The following is a 23435-nucleotide window of genomic DNA, read 5'->3' on the forward strand; positions in this document are numbered from 1 at the left end:
GAAATTCAATCAGGTATTCCTACTCTCTGCTACTATGAATTTTATTTCTTTATGAATCTCATTTAGATTTATACGTATTTTAAATTGTTGTCTGTGCTTTCATCATCCTAGGCCCACCTAGAGATCACCTTCCTCGAGAGTGCTATTTCTGGCATTGAGCCCAGTCACACACTATTATTCATGTTGAAGAGCCTACAGCAACAAGAAGTATTTTCCTTCCTCCTTTCAGTTCATTTGGAAGGAAATGTAGATTGGAAGTGTCAGGTTTGCTCAAAACTGTTACGGCCAAGCAGTGCCCTGCTGACTGGCCCTGGGGACTGCCAAACCACAAGAGACATATCAGCTTAACAAAATTAGTTTGTGAACTTTCTCAGAGAGAGGGAGATTATTTTTATTGTACCCTTAAAAATCAGCAGTATTGCTGAACAATCAAAAACAAAAAGGCAGGGTAAATCTTCACTAGGTGCTGCAGTTCATCTCTGAATTCCATTTCTGAGTACCACAGTGAGATGGACCATGAGACAAGCTGTCGTCAATTCCACCACAGAAGTCACAACCTTCAGGTGATACAAGGACCTGTCATCAGATTCTCTGGATGAAGATTATCATAAGTACACTGTCAGTCAAGCACAGCAGGATTGCACAGATGTGTTCACTTAATTACCACCGAATGAAGCCATGTTTAATTTCACTGCAAGTATGTGAGCAGATTTTCCATGACAATTCTGGTTCTTTGCCACACCAGCAGGCACACAGGTGGGAACCAAAACACAGTCTTGCCCGATTACATGCCTGTGGTCATGTATGTACTGAACAACACCAAAAAAGAGAACGTCCATTTCAGACAGCATTTCAGGTTTCTTGTGAAGAAAAACTTGTGATTTATGCTTGGTGATAGCTAAGCTTAAAATTGTGCATCTTGAAAATATCACCCTTTCAATACACACCTCTGAGTGCACTCTGTGAACAGAACTGGCAGGTACCTCTCCTAGTTTTGGAAATTAAACTATTTGGACTCATCCAGCTAGCAAAGTACTTCAAATAAAAATATGCAAAACACCACTTCAAAAGCAACACTTCAGAGCAGCAAGTCACCAGTTTTTAATTTTAGATTTCTATAAGCTTTATGCTATTTATTCAAAAACTGAAGTCTGGCCCAGTGGTTTGACAAAAGTTCCATGTATCTATCCTTCTGTCACCTTGGTATCTCCACTATTTCAGAATCTGCCATAAAGACTCTGCATCACTGCCCAACTTGTGTTTTCTTTCAGCTTCTGCATAGGCTCGAGTCTCAAACCAAAGCCCAAGACAGTAGGCTTTGGGTGGTCTCCAGCTTGCTCCCAACTACTGTACTGTTTTCTTTGCAAGTAGCTGGGTACTACAAAATGATGCAAATCTTTTTCAGTGAGGCAGTGAAAGAAACCACCTCTTTCCTGGTGTAATGGCTTCTGAGAAGCACTTCTGAACTCAGACAGTGGTTACAAAACCAGCACACGTTTCTGGCCAGAGCAGCCAGTCCAGCTGACGGGAGAACGTAACACCCCTCAGATCACTGAGAGCTCACAGCTTCAGCCCAAAGCATTTCAAAAGTGCACAATGGAAGAAACATACTAAACCTTAAAAGGTACCTCATTTTCTTTCTCCCCTTTGGCTTGGTCTGTAACATCATTCCCATTTATCCAGAACAATCCAGTTTATCAATTCTACACCATATGCCTTATTGCTGTACCTGGTCCAGAGGCAACTGAAACTTCCTAATGCAGCAATCACCTGACAATTCCAACACTCCCTCAGTGGAATGAGCAGGAGCCATAGCAGTATACAAAGAGGTCTTGCTTACTTTTCTACTAAGACTCAGGCAACTGAAGAAAGACCTTCAAGTCTAAAATTGGCATGGGAAAGTATCAATGGTGTGTTGTGCCAACTTTCAGAAGCAAAAAAAAATCATACTGGAAGAGATGCAGATTTACTTTAAGCTGGTATTGAGATCAAGTGCACAGAGATAAGACAGTTGTTCTGGAAGTCCCTAGAGAAGCAGAGAAGTATATTGCCAGGAGCACTGTTACATGTAGGACTATGTGGTTGCTGCAATCTAGCTCTTCAATAGTCTTGGGTCCTGACAATAAAAAAAACCAAAAACCAGTTCCAAGAACACATAGGTCCAGGGTCATTGCCTACCTCCCTTCTTTTAACATTAGGGAAAGGGTCTTCAACCACCTGTATTTGGTTGGCATCAAGGAACAAACACAGGAACTTAGGAATAGGCTGAAGTCTCTAGGCAGCAGTTCCTTCAAATGATTGTGTGATACCTTTCCCAGGAGCCCCAAGTGCTGGCCCTGGCTGAGTTACTGAGCTTTCAGTAACCTGCTCCATCATCCTTTGTATCCTCCTGAATCCAAGACACTAACCTTGTCTGCCATGTTCCACTGGGAACTTTACCAACAGAAAGAAAGATGGCTCCTGTTTGCTGCCCAAACAAAACCACAACTTTATTGGCATTACAGATCTGTGTGCTGGACTGCTAGATAGCAATGCCAGGCAGACCTGCATCTTCCTTTCTCGAACACCCAGATTAAAACAGACATTGTTAAAATCTCAGTGCAGTGCTTCCGCCTCATTCCTGATGCTTCAAAAAGAATTCAATAAATTCTCATTACGAGCCTGTGGGGCTTTTGGAAGATGCTTAGATGAGATCTCTACAAGCAGACAGAAACCGATGCATGTATTTCAATTTTGAAGAAAATATGAGACACTTTTCTAACATTATATGCTGCCTGACAGAGCTAAGAGAAGAACCCAAGAATTCCAACAGCTCCCTCACCTCCCTCTACATGAGACCACGCTGCCTCTTATTTAGACACAAACCAACAACAAATCATTCAAAACACAGCATGACCCTCACAAAAGTGGCAGCTAGAAGCATTCTCTGAGAGGGTCCCTGTCTGAGCACATCATTCAGGAGACCAGAGAATACCAGTTTCAGTCCTTCTAGCAAGGGACACAGCCACACAGAACTGTGTTAGGAAGCACTGTTCAAGCAGTATGCTACAATGACCCTCATACTTTCACAGGCACTTTTCCTCCAAAACAGAGTCCTCATTTGTGACCTGAATGTTATTTATTAGATGGTAACATTTCACTACATGTTCAGCTCTGTTAAAATTCAAGTAGTTTACTTGCCCTTGGCTTACCAAGTAATTCTGACCAGTCTGTACCAGTGAGCTTTTCCTTTTATAATTCACAAGTCTCATCTCCCTTCTGTACCCACTTAATTTGCAGCCTTTGTTAGAAGCAGATTTTGGGGTTTTTTCAGCCTATTAATAAGGCTAAGTAAAGTAACACCAAGAACTGGTTCTGGAAGATCCTGATGGAAATACATTCAAGCAGCATTTAAAATTACATTGAGACCTATGGGTTAGCCACGTTTTAATCCATTTAATGTGTGCCATGTTGATCCTTGTATTGGTGTGATTTTCACTCAAAATATTATGCAGTACCAGTCAAATGCCTTACACAGTCTAAGTATTTAGGACAACAATATTACCTGCACCAATCAGGCCCATCACTTCAAACAAACATACCAAGTTTAAAGATTTATACTTATTTGCTCTGAATTCACATATCCACGGCAAAAGTAACAAATACTGGCCAGGCTCCTTACACAGGAAGGCACACCAGTCAGCTTAAATGGATTCTTTTTTAATTCACTCATTTAGAGGCAATTGTCATTACTTTCTTGGGGGGCAGGGGAGGGAAACGCCAATGCACCACATTGTTTTCACTAGCCTGGAAGAGAAAACACTTATATATATAGATATATAGGTATGTATATATATACACACACTTTATGCATGTGTGTATATATATGTGTGTGTGTATATATGTATATATACACACTAGTGTATATATACACAGAATATACATATATGAATATACAGAATATATGCACACACACTTTGCTCAGATTTGTTTACAAAATATGTAGCATTTTTATACCATCCAATAAGAGGTACATGGTTTTAAACAAATCTTATAGAAATGACATGTTATTGGAAATTTACACGTAAAAAAATCCAGCACAAAAAAATCCAAAAGCTAAAACAAGATTTTGCTACTAATCAGTGCTTCTATCACCCTTCAAGAAAAGAGAAACACAGTTATTTATATGTGATGTAAAGGCAACATTGAGGGTTTTTTGCTTTTTTTAAATTAACTACCAAATTTAACCCCCTAAAATTACAAAGAATTGAAGTCCATTTACAGATCAAGTGCAGTAAACTAAATGTTCCTTCAGCACAAAGCAGCACTAGAGAAAATAACTGGGAGAGGGGAAGTGGAGGCCAGCTGCCTTAGCTAGGGAGGCAGCAGGTAGCTTCTGCAGTGGCCACACAGGCCAGAGTCTCCATCCTGAAGCAGAGACAGAAGACTTTATTTAAATACTGGTCACACAGAACTGATGTTCAGGCCTTTGCCTAGCTTCTTTCAGCAGTATGACAAGTGATTTATGTATTTTTATAATTCTGTGTCCAATGGGCTGGTTTTGCTTTTGCAGTGGCTTATCACTGAGAGGTGTCATGAGGACCTTGAAGACAGTTCTGCTACGAAAAACTACCACAGGTACATGACACTGCAGTTGCCAGTGGTGATTTTGAAATGTTTACACTGGACAAACGTGTGTTCCAAGCATCCAAAATGGCTTGAAAGAACATAGCCCGATGCAGGAGAGAGCGGATGGCCAAGGGGAATCCATTGCATTCTCCGAAATGGAACTGCCACTTTCAATCAGGCAGCATCTCCCCAGCTGTGTGAAGAGTTTGGTGTCAGTCAGCTGAACTCAGTGAGGAGTGGCTGGCCTTTGCATCAGAGGTTTGTGATCCAAGCAGGTTGCAGAGACAAGAACATGCTGCTAGCGGAAGAGCAGTCTCCAGCTGCATGTGGCAGCTGCCATGCAGTCAACGATGCCTTACAGATGTCACCTGGAGGAACATGCGTTCCACGCTAATTTTCCTGAAGTCTCATAAACAGTGAAAGGGAAAAGTGAAATGAGAGGGCCAGGTGGATCCAGATGTAATAGTACTATCCTGCAAATGTAGTGTCATTTTAGTTAAATAAGGGCCTTGACCAGGAGGACTATATTCCATCAGGTGAGCTGGACAGGAAGCTCTTGTGTCATGAAAATGAAAAAGGAGATCTAACACTCCTTGTGCCAAGTTTTACAAATCAAGATTTCTGTATTCAGAAGTTAACTCTTCAGAAGACAAATCTTCAAGTCACGCTGTGTAAAAATATAAAGAGGCAGACAGGAACTTTTCAGCCATAACTAGAATACCAAGAACCAGACTCTGCAGCGTGGAGCCAGAAAGGGCTTGATTTTTAAGGAAGGCCTGGCTGGATCATACTGTACTGGCAAGCAGAAGTGGGGGCAGTTTCTCCATTCTAGAAGCTGTTTTGCAAAGTCATTTCTGGGGGTGTTAAGAGTGACCTGTTCACAGGTTCTGTTTTTGGTGTATGGAGAGGAAAAACTGGGAAGGTATACAAATCTCCACAGTGGTCTGCAATCCAACTTGGGAGCTCAGTGTTGAGACGGGATGGGGCCAGATGTGTTCAGTATACCTAAGAACCACAAAACATGTCCATTGCAGCCTGTTGTTGCAGGGGATAGAGAACTTACTCCATTGTTTGTAACATGTTCCTCATGCCAATAACCCCAGCTGGTACATACAGCAAGGTAGACAGATCATGTGTGAAGGTTTGACACATTTCTTGCAGCAATCCAAAGAGGCATCCGGGGAGAACATGAGGGATGAATTCAGCTACGTTCTCAGAAAAGTTGAATGTCTCCCTGGACTGCAGGCACACTCTGCAGCAAATACAAGAGAAAGGCAGCCTTCTCTTGGATGCCAGGAGTGGGGGTGGAGGCCAGGACTGCCAAGTGGAGGAGAGATTACTTTCCTGTAATAGGAACATGGAATATCTCAAAGTATAGAGAGGTGCCTCAACTCCACAAAGATGACAGTGGAGCAATTCAGAATCTAGAGGAGAAGGGTGATTCTGGCGACCTCTTGCCAATGAGGGGGCATCCTGCCATGAAGAGCCAAAAGTTTTCCAGACGTATGTAAGAGCATGTGCACAAGGCAAGCAAATGAGCGCAAACAGGGTTATGGAAAACATTGAGAGAATCACTCCACGGGTGGCTTGTGGCTCAACAACAGGACTGGCTAGGCAGAGGAGCACACAGCACAAGGGCACCTCAAAGCTGGAAGCCTTCCATGGGAGCCTCACACTGCTGGAAGATGTACTGTTGCTGACTGATATCCACCTGTGGGGCAATGCTGCTGTCTTCATCCTCTGTTCCAAAGTAGTGCTCAATCAGATCAAAGGCCTTCTGATAAATTTCTTGATTCTCGTGGCTCTGCAGGAATTCAATCTTGTCCAGGCCTGCAGCAAAAAGCAGTACATAAAAGTTACAGTTCAGTCAAAGAAATATGACCATGATAATTTTCAGTCTGTTCCAGGATTCTCTCCCACCTTCAGAAATAATAGGCCCCTCTATGGATACCTGTATCCAACTTGTGCTCTCCAGAATCAAGGAAAGTGAGTTTGAACTACAGAGATCTCTGTAGTGTGTTATGTGTTTCATAATTTCCATCTGCCTGTTTGCCTTCTGTCCCTATCACTCAAAAATTAAATCAACAAGCTTGAATGGGTAAAGAACAAGGTCTCAAACTCAAGCACTTTTTCTGAAGAGACTTTTAGGACTGTGTTTCCTAAAAGTATATTCACCGTGCTTTCTTTATGAAGATTGTGACTAAAGAATCACCTACGTGTAAGCTGAAATAGACTTCTGATAATCATCTAGTCCAACCTGGAATAGATCCATCCCAGCAGTACTAACCAACACCAGATTAGATCTGATGTGTCTGGACAAGTATTCCAAACTTCCAAGGATGGAGACTCCATTTCCTAACCTGTATAATATATATATGTATACAATGCAGGTAAACTCAGGCAACCAGTTTTCGTGCAGGCATTAAGCACATGGACAAACTCAAATATCTTTGAAATACAAAGATACAAAGAAAAATACATCAAGGAATGATGCTATAATGAAATCCAAGTCTTAGCCATTCTGATAAATCACTACCACTGGGAATTGTAGTGGTTTTCTTGTTAACACCTTTTACTCTGTATGAATCAAGAAAAGAAGATCTGTACGTTCTGTCTCCAACCTATACAAAGACAATGTAGAAGATGGAATACTCTGGAGACTTATCAAAGAACAGGTTATTTTCAGTAACAGTGATATGGTAATTAACAGAACTGGGCTTGCTGAAACTCCAATGGGTTTGTGACCATTTCTGCATCCCCTGACTTCCCCAGGTGTTTTGCTCATACCATACGCTTCTTCAATAAGAGCACAGTAAGGATTAATGCCAGTGTCGCTGCGTTTGGATTCCTGCTCTCCAAGCCTCAGGATGTTCTCCAGCCCATTCAGTGCTACTTGCACAATCTTGGAGTCCATGACTGTAAGGAGGTCGCAGAGTGGTTTGATGCATCCCAGTTCTACTAAATACCTGAAAAACATCACATGGAACCCAGTAAATTGTCTGCAAAATTATAATTCGTGTAGCAATTTAAGCACTTAGTATGAATGTCAAACAAATCAAAACAATCAAATAAAGTATAAACTTGATTGGAAAATTAAGAGAGATTACAGACATGTATTTCTGTCTAGTCAATTCTGCTGAAACAATGAAAATAACCTTAAAATCCTTTCTCTGTCTCACTCTCTCCATATAGCTATGAAATATTAAATTTTTTTGTACCATAATCTGTATTTCTATAATGGTAACTTATAAATATTTTCTATAAAGAGCAATTATATTAATTTAACATGCTTGTAAAGTTGTTTTTTTATTTTATACAAAACTGTATATAAGCATAACGTACTGGTACAAGCTAAACAGGAGAAACAATGCACATGATGCCATTGTCTGAGGGGCTGAGCTATTCCTCTCCAGACTGTTACTGCACTCTGTTATACTCTACACCACTCAGAAGTTAGTTTAAAAGCTGTATTTATTTTTTGTCACATAAGACAAATTATTCAATTATGTAAATAAGTATTACAGCTGAAATACTTCTACGATTTCTCCCTGAAGAAATGAAAGGCTCATTCATAACAAGGACACGGTCTCTCTGGATACAGCACTCAAAGCATACTGAAAGCTTTTTCAGTTTCTAGGCTAATAGTTTGTTTTCTTGCACAAACACTAAGTCAGTCTACTACACTGAAAGATTTAAACAATTTCATACTTGATCTGTTCGGCAGAGCCTCCTGATGTTGCATTTGTGATTGCCCAAGCAGCTTCCTTCCTTGTCCGAAACTCAGCTGTTTGCAAAATATTTATAAGAGCTGGGAAGATATGGGCATCTATGACTGTCTGCAAAAACAAATGACATGGCAGGGTCATAATAAAAATCAGAAATAACTTCTTTGTCCTGACTTAGTTAATGTCCATGCCCAGCATAACACATTAAACAATGGAATGTCACTTTATCAAACATCAAAACAGATTAATCAGTTTCCAGCTTTACATTCAAAACCTGAGTTATTGCTGTGGTCTGTTCTTACTCTAAATTAATTCAAAACACAATCATACTCAAGTGACTGCCGTACCTATTGAGTTACTTAATTATACTGACAGCAAAAGAATGCCATACTTCCCTTATTTTTCCAGGTAGTAAACCTCCCGGCTATTAAATTAGTAAACCATTAAGTCATTAAGATCCCTTAAACTTCATAGGCCTGTGTGCCATAATATGTTTCCAGTGAGTGAGACAACAGAACAAAGTTAATGTAATAACTGCGCAAAACAAGCAACCACCTGGTGAAACGACAAAGCACTGATGGCTTGGCAGTAGGGTTCTCTGCTTAGCTCAACAAAGTGATAGAAGCTAATGACCATCTGGGCAGCAATTTTAAGTTTCTGGTAACTCCTGAAAACAGCCTTTTGCAATAGGACAAAAATTAAGCCAGTTTTCTTACATACCTATGACAAGGATATGAAACACTTTGATAAGGATCATTCAAACAAGCAAGATCTTAGGATTACAGTAATTTCACAACCATAAGCCGCACTGGACTATAAGGCGCATCCCCCGGGAGTCGGCAAAATTCACAACTTTGTAGATCAGATAAGGCGCACCGGACTATACGGCACACTTTTTTTTTGCAGCGAGGCTCCGCCCCCAGCTCCCTCCACGCGGTTGCTGGCCGAGGCGTCGCCTCAACCCGGCAGCCATTGGCCCCCGGGCCCGCCTGTACCTGGCAGGAGGGGTGCCGCAGGCCCTCAGGCCCGCTTGTATCCAGCGGGGCCGGGGCATGCCCGCCGCCCCTCCATGCCGCCTCTCCAGGGCGAGGCTGTGGCCGCCGCCCCTCTGCGCCGCCTCCACGGGGCCGGGGGGTGCCTGTAGAGGGGCCGTCCCGCCTGCACGGGGCCGGGGGGCACCTCTGGAGGGGCTGTCCTGCCTCCACGGGGCCGGGGGATGCCTCCGGAGGGGACATCCCGCCTCCACGGGGCCAGGGCGTGCCTGTGTAGGGGCCGTCCCGCCTCCACGGGGCTGGGGCGTGCCTCTGGAGGGGCAGCTCCGCCTGCACGGGGCCAGGGCGTGCCTCTGGAGGGGCGGCTCCGCCTGCCTGGGGCCGGGGTTGCCTGTGTAGGGGCCGTGCCACCTCCACGGGGCCGGGGCGTGCCTCTGGAGGGGCAGCTCCGCCTCCACGGGGCCGGGGCATGCCCACCGCCACTCTGCCCCACCTCCACCTGGCAGCCATGGCCCTGCTGGCTCACCCCGTGGCTCGCAGCTCCCACTTCTGGGTAGGCAAATTTTTTGAACTTTGTCTATCAGATAAGAATCTACACTTCTGATACTGCAATTTGGGATCCTAAAGGAAAAATACTACTTCCATCGTGCCATGTTGTATTACATTTGTACATTGCCAACAATATTTGAAAAAGTATCCTTAACTGAAATTTTAGAACATGACTACTGAAAGTGATGGGTCATAAACATGAGCCAGCTATTTAAAAAAATCGAAACACATAAAGTATCTTAAAATGAGATGCATTTTACCCCCTCACATACTTTACCACAAAAAAACCCAAGTAATTTGTGCAATTATCACTGTAAGTGTATGTGAAACATGAGAGCATCTGCTCCATTAAGGTTATCAGATCAAGGACCCTTCCCGCTCAAAAGCACATACAAATAACAGGAAAGTAATAAATAAAATACAGAGTGACACAAACCTGATAGACAAGGGATAAGGAAACAATCGCAAAGAAGAAAAGGTTCTAGTCACTAATTAATAGGTCATTAAGAAACTACAGGCAGAGAGCCAACCTGGACTTTCTAACTGATGACAGGGACAAGTAAATATGCAAAACTTAATAACAAATATTTTCTTAACTATTTTACCATGTAACCACTCTCTCTATTCCACCTGAGCACTGCACGGATTAGGTGCTAGCCACCGAGCACGACTCACTTTGGGCCAGGAATTGGACCAGACATAAGACACCTTGTCTCCTTGGGACCAGCAGCTAGATTGGGTGGGTGGGTGTCTCAGCAGCTCAAACAGCCATTAAATCAGGTCCCATAAAATGTGAATTTGGGGTCAGCAACTGGTGTCAGGCCTTGGATGAAAGGGCCCCTGCACACTGGAGCAGATGAAGGTTTCATCATCGACCACTGGGGCAGCATCACAGGCCATAGGCCCATATGCCTGGATGCCAGCTACTAGGGTGACTGGAGCCAAGTTTAATGAAGATCCTAGCACCTCAGCTGCAATGGGACTGTGAGACACAGGACCCATTTGCCTGGGTACCTGCTGTATGTGGTAGGGGAATTTATGTTATCCCCAAAAGCAGTGGTGGGTATGGAAGATCAGTGTACTTAAGATTGCTGGCAAACTGGCTGGGCAGCAACTGGAAGGCCCAGGATCCAGGCATTGACAGAGGGTTTGTGCTGATATTCAATGGGTCTGCAAGCGCGGAGTTGCCCAAGACAATTGTGTACCTCTGTTTGCCAGTGAGAATCAAGCTGAACCAGCCAATGAGTAGAACCCAAGTGCAAAGAGTTAGGAGAGCTCCTGATACAGCCATGGACAGCAGCTGAGCAGAAAGCCCCCACTGGTACTTGAGGTATCTGTGACTGTGCACCTAGAATGTGACAACATAAATGTTTTCACCAGCAAACTTCAGTCCTCATTAGAGGTAGAGGAGAAAGAGGACTTGTCAGTTTACACTCTGCTTTATGTGAGTACAGAGAATTCTATACAAAGGGTGTTGTTGAGGCAGAAACCCTCAGAAGAACAATGTGTTACAGGATGTCAAGCATTGCCTACTGAAAGATCTTGATATAGATCTAGGATAGGGATATTTGAGGGCATTAGGATTTTACTATCGTGGCAAAAAACAAGTAAAAAAAATCTCATTATCTCTTCTTAAATCCTCTCCCCAAAACAATCCTTTCATAGGAGACTGATTTCCTTAGAAAGTGTCCTCTTAAAACCAACTTCTATAAAAAGTACTAAAATCAGACATGTTGCATGATAGTGTGTAATTAAATCAGCACACCTTATTCGACGAGCAGTAACTAACACTTGAGTCTTCTAACTGCTAAAAAAAAAGGTTACATTAAAATATTTCAACTTAAAACTTGTAAAAGAGTAAGCCAATTCCAGAATAAAGGGAACTAACAACACCAAGGCAATTAAGTAGGAGAAACACAAAAGATTGTAACTGGTTTTTTTTCTAGCTCAATCAATATTGAACTCTTAGCTTCAGTGCTTGGATGCTTCATTTCCAAGGCTAAAATTACAGTAATTTTATGACTATAAGGTGCATCGGATTATAAGGTGCACTTCTGGGTGTTGGCAAATTTCTGAACTTGGTCCATATATAAGGCGCACTGGATTATACGGCGCACTTTTTTTTTGCAGCGAGGATCTGCGCGCAACAAAGTAATGAATTAGTAACGGAATTGCGCGATTGCGGGGTTTACTGGCAGGTGTTCAATTTGCAAACATTTTTCACAGATTGGCATAGCCTTTAAATGCAGCCCCAGGCGCCCTCCCCATGCCGCAGGCCCCGGCACTCCCACCTGCTCCCGGCACCAGCTGCCATGGCTGCCGCCCCTCGCAGCTCAGCTGGCACAGCTGCCGCCCCTCATGGCTCGGTTCCCACAGATGCCGCCCCTCACGGCTCGCACTTCCAGGTTGGCATATTTCCGCACTTTGTCCATATATAAGGCACACAGGATTATAAGGCACACTTCCGGGTTTCGATCAAAATTATAGTCAAAAGGATACGCCTTATAGTCGTGAAATTACTGCACTTTTCTTAAGAGTGGTGAAATACACATTTCAACCTTCTCAAAAAGAACTCAACTCAGATCTCACTTCTCTTGGCTGAGTGCTTTTTCTTCTGTTATATGAAAAGCTATGGGGACTCTGCTTTGTTTCTGCTCTACAATGAAGTTGGCTACCTTTACCCAAGCACAACAGGTTAAAGTACCACAATGAATCACAGCTTCCATAAGGCACTTCTCTGAGACTACACTCAAGAGAGATAATTACCAATCAGCGTATTTTTATGTTTCTACTGCCTGACAAGCAACATAAGTGTTGCCTACCTCACCCTAGCATGAGTCTTAGTGAAAGGCTCTCAACTGTCCCTCTGTAAGACAGCCAAGCTTTCCCACTAACATTCTCTCAACAGCTGAAACCCCCAGAGCTCAGGTTTAAGGAAAAAAATACATTAACCAGGTCAGGAAACGGTCTGCTTTAACCTTAAAATCTTCACTAGATTTCAAAAATCTAGTTAAGCTCAGCAAGGGCAGAAACAATAAAGTATCAACACAGAGTAAATGCTAGGCAGCATCTATTATTTATGCCATGTGACTTGTAGCCTGCCCACAACAGTTACTCTTGAAAGCACACTAGAATGCCTAAGGATTGTCATCTTACCAGGATTTTACATGGGAACAACAGTTACTGTGGAAACGGGTCACATTTCCCTTTCAGATAAACTTCTTTGAAGTGATAAAACAGTAAATGCTAAAACAAAATTTGATTTTGTGTTTTTTGGGATTTTTTTTGAGGAAAAGCAAGCCTGTCTTAGATTGTAAGACAAAGCCTCAGGCAGAGCAAAACCGTAAAGAACCATGGCAGGATAATACACTTAAAACTTCTAAGGATTTAGATCAGTTTAATTCAAGTTATTTTACTTTTTTAGCATTCCTGTACTTTGTGTGCCTGATGTGAAAGAAGTGTGTTGAAGCATAAAGAAGTGTAGCGCATAGAAAATGCTCAAGATAAGCATAGCTTTTAAACCAAAGGGAACAGAGTTAAGGGATTTCAGTTCAACAAGAACTTGAAAAACATTAAAGAAATAAAAAGGCTTTAGGTTGCTAGTACTAGGCACTGAGGTGCCATCTACAAAATACATTAGAAATCTCTTTTTTACACAGTAGGTAATCCAAAGCTCATCCTTTAACACATTAAACTAACACTGAAGCTTTTGTCCAACTGCATCCATTGGCATTTGTTGGAATTGAACCTCCTCTTGAGTTGCAATTACAAGTCTTTCAGAAAAACAAAACTGAATGTTAACCGAAATTTATTTTTAATTGAAGTATGATCTTTCAAATTTAATTTGTAATGCTCAGTACTTCAGCAAACCTGGTCCCCACTTCTAAATTGTCAAATTTTCTATGTCTGCTTTGGGGTGGTTTTTTTAAAAGTTAGTATCCCTGTGGTATAGTCCTCTAGGAGGAATGACTGTCTCTTGGAAACATGCTACCTGTCTTATTTTAATCAAGCTTCTTCACTTCACAGTATTGGATTTTTAAAGAGTGAAGCTAGATTACAAAAATTAATTTTCTAAGTATAAACATCCATGAAGGTGTGATGAGTTTAAATATGTTGTTAGGGAGGTTCTCAGCCATAGTATGTTAAATTCATATTTTGAGCTGGTCAACACCCTGCAAGAATTTGCTTCTCCCTCTTTGGGTTTCCATAGCTAAATCTCGTGATATGCAAACACACATTTAGTGTGAACGTGCTGGCATCACATGTCTATATATCACTCATCACATAAATGTGAAAGCAAACAAGTCTTAGACTGCAACTTTCTCCCTGCTCCTGCAAGCTTTCTCATTACCCTTAACAAATCAAAATTACAGTCACAATTGGCAGCTGCAAATACAGTCCTACTGCTATGATCTCCTCCTCCTGGCTGGAAATTTTAGTTCATAGACACTTCTCAGTGACTTCTTTTCCAGTTACCTTGTTTATTTATTCAATTTAAAACTGCTTCATAAATAACATAGCAAATATTTGTAAGGTAAAACTACTTCACACTATGGCATGGGTAAAAAGAACACTGCCTTCCTAGAGCCAGAAGAAGCACTTCAGACCTCAGTTCTAATGTTGTTGATATAGACATCTAGGCCTATACCCTTCCAAACTGTGTATAAAGCAAATTTCTAGCCAGTTTACACAAGGTTGTTATTGCCATCAGGAAGAATGTGCAGTACATTGACCAGCAGTACATTGACCAGTACAATGACTATCACATTGTTGAGCTCTCTCCTGCTTTTACGGTCAGTCAATTCTAAAAAAAACCAAAACAAAGAAAGAAAAAACCAAACCAGACAGACCAACCAACCTCCCAAAGGCAGTAACAAATCACTGACTGCTGTGGTTTTCAGCCAGAATAAAGAAATTAAAGGTATTCTAGCTCTGCTGCCGTCAATGTGATATAAGGTATGCAGAAGCCTGAAAGCAGATTTTGTACTTAAACACAAAGCTAAACCTGAAAGAGATTAATCTTTGACATTCACTGGTCTGCAAACTAATATGACCTTGTCAGCAATGCTGTATTTTGCTCTTCATGGATATACTTTTTAAAGTTCTTCTCTACAAACAGTATGTTAAAATTCTTAGGTTACTTATGCAAACTATGACTAACTAAACACACTTCATATTTAAGGTAACTTGATGCCTGTGTAAACCACAGCTCTGTGTGAATCATGTAATACCTTTTCCACATCCCCAGCACTACTTTTGGAGTAGTAACCAGTGGTCCTTATGGAGAAGGGCCTCTGACAACTCTGAGCTTGTAACTTTCACCACATTTTGTAAAAATGCCTTTCATTACAGAGTTTTTAAAACTGACATTCAATATATCATTTGCTACATTTGCCCACATTACTCTTCTGCAAGGTTAAGAAACTCTAGAGGAGGAAAAATATGGCACAGATCCTGTTGCTACCATGCCTACCCATACTCAGACTTACAGATGTTCTTGTTAAAATTTAATTTATGTTAGAAAAGAAGTGAGAAGTTTCTTAACCTGTCAAGAGCAGAGAATTCCTATGATGTCTTCACTGTCAGACATGGAAGATTGTGTCTGATGTATTGCCCTCCATAGCTTTTCAACAGGCTGCGAGGTTAAGACATAGAACATTTTCTGAGGTATGTGATAGCCTTTCATACCCTTCAGAAGGGTCGACAGTCAGGATTAAGCTTCAGTTGTGCAGTTCTCCTTCTGACTCCCAGGAAGATGTAGTTCCCCTTCTCCCTGACTGGGGAAGCTATCCACTGAAGTACAGCAAAGCTGTATACAAACTAGGAAATTAACAAACAAAAACTATACTTAGTGACAATCACGACTGCATCAGGATATACACATCCACCCCAAACCTTGAAAGCACAGAAATAAAGAGGGGAAAGACTGCTGTATTTCATCACACTTTTCTGTTGCCTAGGCACTATTGATAACACACTCTTGAAAGGCTTTCACTTCCACCTTTGGTGGGGAAAAAAACAAAACCTCCTCTGCTTTAGAATAAGAGCTACCAAAGAAAGTTCAGTACGCACTTTCACACATTTCATGCATGTTAATTTACATTGCCTTAACACTAGAAAGAGTTTACTTGATTGTGTTGGAGTGCAAATCTAATAGTGATAGAGGCTGCTGCCTTATCTTTGAGAAATGGTAGTGAAAGCCTTTGGAGTGTGCCACAAAACAGCATCATAGGCAGTATGAAAGTGGAGATGAATATAGAAATCCTTCCCTCTGACTTTGTATTTCATACTACAGTGGGTGGATGGAGGGAGTGTAACCCAATGCAATCTTAGACAACACTAAATATAGTCCTGTCTGTTAATATTGGTTAGGTAAAATACCTATTAGATTCATCAAAATATTTTAATGTCTTCTTGGTGTGCAAAAGGGATCGCTAGATTATGGCCAGAGCACTATCCAAAGTTCCATAGAATTTCAACATCCCAACTGTTCTGAAGCAACAATCCACTAGTTAGATCAGCTCATAACTTGCAAAAATGTGGGTTACTATGCCAGGCAAAAATGAAAAAAAATTGTCATGTGCTGAAATCATTCTTTTCTGATTTCTGGCTAAAGATTGTGCATGTTCAAAATCCAATAAACATCTCAGAGAGTGGAACAGATCTGCTCCAGTTTATGATCTCTAGTAGCAACTCTTGAGCAATTTAGAGGGACTGGGAAGAAAGGAAAATAATTAATTTAGAGCTGCATCTAGTATCTTAGAATTCCTTCTGTAAGGAAGACCAGTTCTCAAGAACGTTTTCATTCATCAAAATGTGAAATTAATGTAGAGAAACAAAAGAAAAAACCTACCTCAACTCACAGATGAAACAGGTTCACCCATGAACTTAATTAAATCAAGTATTCATCCCAGATGGGAATTATCCTTTATCATCGCAGTGATCAAAAACAGATTACACTTTTATTTCCCATTTGAGCATATGACTGTATTCAAGAAACATTTTATCAAAGAGCATTTTTCAACTTCAGAAATCCTTTTTTTTAGTGCTTTTCAGCTCAAATGTTTACAATGATTTTGCCATTAAATAGGAGTTGTCTGAAATAATACTGCAAAGGCATTTTCTAAGAAATGCAGACTTATCAACTCCAGAGGTTTCATGACGAAAGGAGGTTTCATCACACCTTGTATCTCACACAACATTCTCTAGGTTAAGACTAGAAACTAAAGAATCAAGGGTCTTTCTGGAACTTGTTACACATCTGTGATGAGACTTTCCATTTAACGCAAGGTAATCATTGTAATCACACCTGCAATTGTTGATTTTAGTTCCAAGAAACACTGACTGAGCTCTCCAATCAAGTTTGTTGTAAGCATTCTTCACTGTGCTTTACTTCACAACTTTCTCTAATGAGCCATTTTCTGCAGTTCTAAAAATCAAGCCCTCGTAATGGACACAATTTGCAGTATGTCACCATTACCAGGATGGTAATATCCCACTCACAATCAGAAACACTGGTTTTTAATTTAATTTTTGTAACTGTCAGTACAGATTAAAGTGGGTATGCACTTAGGGCAGTCATTTTTTCACTACAAAGCAAGTGTGTGCTTGGAGTTGGAAGGCCGATCAATTACTCTGAATGGGGCCTGAGGGACTCTTAAATGAAATACAGCTTTCACTTTTGAGAAGATGCTTACAGTAGTTTCACGAATACAAGCCGCACGGATTATAAGCCGCACCCCCGGTGCCTCGACAATGTTGCTGTCTTTGTCAATAGATAAGCCGCACCCCGAATATTAGCCGCACTTTCGTTCGTAGCGAGAATCCGTGCGCAGCTTTCACAAATTGGCCAATTAGCAACAGGATCGCGGCATAGCGGGCTTTACTGGCTCGGGGCGGGGCCAGGCAGGCTCGGCCCGCTCATGGTTGCCGACAGGGGTGGATGGCCCGGCTCGGCGCTACAGCTTGGCTGGGCCGGCCGGGCGGTGTTGCTGCCGCCGCCGCCGCCAGGCTCCCTGCTCCCGTCTGCACTGCCACTGCTGCGTTTGCTTGCCCTGCGGGCGGTGCTGCTGCCGCCGCCGCTGCCAGACTCCCTGGCTCCCCGCTCCCGTCTGCACCGCCGCTGCCATGTTGGCTCGCCCTGGCCGGCACTGCTGGCCGCCGCACCGCCGGGCTCCCCCACGCTGCTAGCCCTGGTTCCCCTGGGCTCCCGTGCACTGCCAGCCCTGCTTCTACGGGGCTTCTCCCCGCCGCCGGGCAGCCCTGCTCGCCGGGCTTCCTGCTTCTACTATCCTATCCTATGCAATGTGGCTCCCGTGCACTGCCAGCCCTGCTTCTAGGGGGCTTTTCCCTGCCGCCGGGCAGCCCCGCGCCGCCGGGCTTCCTGCTTCTACTATCCTATCCTATGCAATGTGGCTCCCGTGCACTGCCAGCCCTGCTTCTAGGGGGCTTTTCCCCGCCGCCGGGCTTCCTGCTTCTGCTATCTTCCCCTATGCAGTCGGGCTCCCCTGCACTGCTAGCCCCAGTTCTCCCGGGCTTCCCCACCCTGCTGGCCCGGGCTCTGCCGCCCTCCCTGCCCCGCCCTGCTGGCTCAGGCTCTGCCGCCCGCCCCCAACACTGCTGGCCCCGCCTCTGCCCGGCTTTCCCACCTCAGCCGGGGCCGGCCGGGCTCCAGCTTGGCTTGGGGCTGCCGCGGGCTCTCACTTCCGTGTTGGCAGCTTTTAGAATTTTGTTAATGTATTAGCCGCCCCGGAATATTGGCCGCACTTCCGGGTTTCCACCAAAATTTTGGTCAAATTGGTGCGGCTTGTATTCGTGAAATTACTGTACATTCTTTTTCCCTGGACTTGCATAACACATCAACACACTTCCAATTTCATCTGTGACATACCCTAAGGCAGCTGCTTTTAAGTTGGATTCTTTTAAATCCACATGTATTCCGGTGATTTGTTTGACACTGTTTTCTTCCTGATACAAGACTACTGAGAAAGAGGGCTTCTATGCACATAATCACAAGTATTTTTCTATGCAGATTTAAAGGGCTTTTTTTGCACTTTTAAAGAGTCACTGCTAAAAATAAACATGCAATACTAATGGCTCATAATATTAATTTTCCTCTCCCTTCTGACCTCACCTTTTCAAGTCACCATGTAATTCTAATCTGTTCTCAATAGAAAGGCAGCTGATCTGTGATAAAATATACTCCAAAACATTTTAAAACTGCTGAACACACACATGCATAACTAATGATTTTGTTCAGGTAGATTAGGCAAATTCTGTTTTAACAAAGGAGAGGTTACTTTATCTTTACTTGTTTTCATATAAAGACGCGATAACAGTTTAGAAGACCAAGGATTACCAGCGATACAGGTAAGACTCTTCAGCTAAAGTCTCACTTGTGCCTTAGTAGTGAATACCAGGTGTGAGAGTATTGTGCACACAAAGAGAGGCACCTACTCCTTCATTTAAAAACAGGACAATGTGGAACAGTCAATATTTATTAAGAAGTTACAGAAGTGAATACAACTACTGAAATAGCTTCTGGTGTACTACAGCTCAAGTTACCGCTACGACTATTCATAACTATATGTTCAGTAGATCAAGAGTACGAAAATAGAGATCCCAAAGTTTTGAAAAAATGCTCTAACAACAAACTACCTTCCACTGTGACTGCTGATATGCCTCTATGGAATGACTTTCTATTTAGCTTTCTAAAGCTCTTCTTAAATTTCGAACATTGCTATACAATTACATATCCTGAACCCTCCAAAATACTTGAGAAAAAACAAAAACTTAAGACTATGTATTTGGCTGGACTGCTCCTCAGAAAACACTCTTAAAACTCCAGAAAAAGCAGAAATGCCCTTCTAGAGAGAAACTACTGTGTTTCCAAGGTGGTTGTTGAAAGGATAAAGAGCAAAAAAAGACTCTTTATTGCAAGAAACACAAAGGTAAAAACATTTCAACTTTGATACAAGCAGCAGTAACTACCTTCTCTGCACTGCCATTTGCACAGCAATTGCACTTATTGATGTGGGAAAAAAAGCAGTAGTACAGTTGCTGATTTTACACAGCACTTTTTGTTAGAAATTCAGCTAATCCAAAGATTAACACACAAACCAAAATAAAGGCAGAATAAAAATTCTTGGAGCTCTACCAAGGTTAGATCAAATAACCATATCATCCTCTGTATCTGACAAAAAACATGACCTCCAGCAGCAAAAACAAAATCCTCACTCAGAAAGCCAGAGCAAGTACCACTGTAGGGGGTTCCTTTCCTCACAGTCCCACTTTCATCTTAGTCACATCCTTACATCAAACAAGAAGGACCTACAGGGCTTTCCACCTTCAAAAGTTTTTGGGTGTTGCCTACTCATTTCCTAACATAAGGATCTCTGAATGTTAGATAAGCACTCACCCTCATTTTCAAGCATTTCAGGTATCTTAGCAAAGACTGAAGTATCTTTCACAAAGGTATTAACTTTACTTCCTATGTTTTCTGAGATAAAGCCCTCATTGAAGGTATATGCTTTATGCTGCCCCTTCAGCAGCTGAATGTTCTTTGTAAGGGAAAACGTAATCCGAGAAGATTCCAAGTGTCACCTGCAAAGGGTGTAACACACCTACTCCTCAAAAAAAATAAGCAGCCTTTTTATAGTCTTGTGCAAGTTTTCTGCAAAAAGAGAACTAATTCCACTCCATACGTGAAGAGGCTTAACCACTTCATGCTAATTCTGATCACACAGAATGAGTAATCCAGAGTCATCACTTGAAGAGCAGTAATCAGGCTGCCTTCCAAGGAAAACAGAGGAAACAAGTATGCCTTGGCACTTTTGCCAATATACTGAGGCTTGGTTCACTTTCTGTATAAACATTGTTTCTTCCAGGTTACTAATGAATAAGAAAAATATTTTGAGAGTCTAATATTTCTGACATTTATTGACATCCCTGAAAGAATAAATGTCTCCAGCCAGACTTTCATGCATCTTCTGCAATCTCTGGAAATACTTTATGCATCCAGTCAGGGAGAAAAGAATTGAAAAATGTAACTTCAGAACTAAGTTTGATTTACATGAGACTGTTATTCAATTGTCTTGATAGAAAGACTTTCGTTTATCACATAAAGTCTGGTTTCAGGGCCAGGTTGGATGGTGCCATGGGCAACTAGATCTAGTCCCCATGGCAGGGGGACTGGAACAAAATGACCTTTAAGGTCTCTCCCAAACCAAGCCTTCATGATTCTATCATTCACTACAAACTCTTTTTCCAACACTTTTAAAAAAGAGAAGGAATGAGGCAATGTTCTTTGTATTGGGTTTGAAAGAAAGGTTTTGGCAGCAGTGGGGGGAGTTACAGGACTGACTTCTGAGAGAAGCTGCCAGAAGCTTCACCCAGGTCTGACAGAGCCAAAGCCACCTGGCTCCAAGATGGACCTACAACTGGCCAAGGCTGAGCCCATCAGCAATGGTGTTAGCAACTCTGTGACAACTTGTTTAAGAAGGGGAAAAGTAATTGCAGCCAGAGAAGAGAAGAGTGAGAATATGTGAAAGTATCAGCCCTGCAGATAGGTCAGTGCAGAAAGGAAGGGCAGGAGGTGCTCCAGGTGCCAGAGCACAGATTCCTCTGCAGCACATGGTGCAGACCATGGTGAGACAGGATACTGTCCTGCAGCTCATGGAGGACCCCAGAGCAGGGGGATCCCCAAAGGGGGCTGTGACCCCCTGAGAAGCCCACACTGGAGCAGGTTTGCTGGTGGGACTGGTGACCCCAGAGGAGACCCAAGCTGGAACAGCCTGTTTTTGAAGGACTGTCTCTCATGGGAAGGACCCCATGCTGGAGTAGGTGAAGGACTTCCCTCCCTGAGAAGGAAGCATCGGCAGAAACAACTTGTCATGAACTGATTGTATTTTGCACTACCAAAGAGAGGAAGAAAAGAATCAGGGACAAAGTTAAGTCCAGAAAGGAGGGAGGGGTGGGGGAAAGGTGCTTTTAAGATTAGTTTTACTTCTCATTAACATACTCATTTTGATTGGCAATAAATTCTATTAACTTCTCAAGTCGGGTTTTGCCTGTGACAGTAATCGGTGAGTAACCTCTACTTGTCCTTAACCTCAACTCATGAAACTTCCATTGTATTTTCTCTCCCCTGACCACTTGAGAAGAATCATAGAGCAGCTTTGGGAGACACCTGACATCCCATCAGGTTAAACCACATCCCTGAAAGACAAGCAAAAAATTCTCTAGTACAGCTGTTGTTGAACAAAACTCCATATTCCGGGAAAACAAAATATATTGACCTGCTTCTTCTTCATCTAGCCAAAGACTTTTCTATAGGCAAAAGATATTCCATCTCTCATTTATTCCTCCTGGAGACAAGTCCTGGGAATTCTTCCTGATGGCTGACACTCAGTCCAGACTCAGAACAACGATTTGATCTTTTGGAGTCTAATTGTAATGACTCATATAAAGGAGTGGGATTCATTTGCTTCTGTGTGTTATCACTTAACATGAAGGGATTTCAACATTTTGTGTAATCGGAAAGGGCAAATCCCAGGACAACATGTTAGATAGCCTCCATTACTGTTCAGTTTTATAAACAGCAGATTTAGATCTGGCTAAGCACACATGCTTAGGACAGGGCATTGTAAGGCCCAATTATGGAAATTATAAAAGGAATTAAAAGAAAATACAAACAGAAATAAAGTACTTTCTAATGTATGTCTGTGTCTGATGGTGACACCAAGAAATATGTGAAATTATTTGATTCTAAAAGCTTGTAGCCTATTCTTTTCATACTTGAGAATTTCCGTAACTTAGTGATTGTCAAAAGCACAAAGCAAATTATTTAAGACAAAATTTTCTTGAGCTTAGCCACTTTTTGGCATTTTCTACCATGGCTGTCCTCCCCTCCCTGTAATGTATAGAGGAATAGAAAATTAAATTATTTGAATTTGGAGGTGACTAGCCCATTGAAATATTTTAATTACACACAGTAATATGCTTATTGTATGTAATTATGTATCTGTGACAGTGCATACACACAAATATGCACTTTATGCGCAAAAAACCACCTGTGTTCCTTCTAGTCTGCAAGACAAAGATTACTGATCATAGCTGAAAAGGTTACCTGGATCTGGGCTTTGTTTCCAGCTGTTATATTAGATATTGTCCAGCATGCTTCCTTTTTAATAGATTCTTTTGGGCTGCTTAGCAAGTGCAGTAAACTCTGCAGGGCTGAACAATTCAGAATAACCTGAATAGAACAGGAAAAACAAAACATACCTTAGAAGAAATTTAGGGTAAAGAATCACAAGAATAAGGAGTAAAATGTCCTGAAAATATAAAAAGCATACTCCATTAGATGATCACAGAGATTTTTTTTAAGCCACTAAATATACACAGAAAAAAAAACCCACAAAACAAAAACAACCCCGCAAGAATTAAGAAATAATTATTTGCAGGAAAACTAAAGAGCAAAACTACCAAGTCTTTCAGGTAAGAGATCACACCTTCATAATGATTTCAGTGTGATCTGAAAACAACAAGATACTAAGCATATTAT

The 23435-nt window shown here is 42.0% G+C and overlaps 1 protein-coding gene across 1 annotated transcript in view; it reads right to left on the reverse strand.

Annotated features, from left to right (window-relative positions):
- Positions 1-488: 488 nt before the first annotated feature.
- KPNA1 (karyopherin subunit alpha 1) overlaps positions 489-23435 on the reverse strand; it is a 56839-nt gene continuing 33892 nt past the window's right edge. The window contains exons 11-14 of the mRNA XM_033052392.2: positions 23001-23126; positions 8317-8444; positions 7396-7574; positions 489-6438 (exon numbers count right to left, since the gene is read on the reverse strand). Of these exons, the coding sequence (XP_032908283.1) occupies positions 6251-6438; positions 7396-7574; positions 8317-8444; positions 23001-23126 (621 nt within the window). The 3' untranslated portion in view covers positions 489-6250. The remainder of the gene's footprint in view (positions 6439-7395; positions 7575-8316; positions 8445-23000; positions 23127-23435) is intronic.

The sequence above is a fragment of the Catharus ustulatus genome, chromosome 2 (genome assembly GCF_009819885.2).
Source record: "Catharus ustulatus isolate bCatUst1 chromosome 2, bCatUst1.pri.v2, whole genome shotgun sequence".
Classification (NCBI taxonomy): Eukaryota; Metazoa; Chordata; class Aves; order Passeriformes; family Turdidae; genus Catharus; species Catharus ustulatus.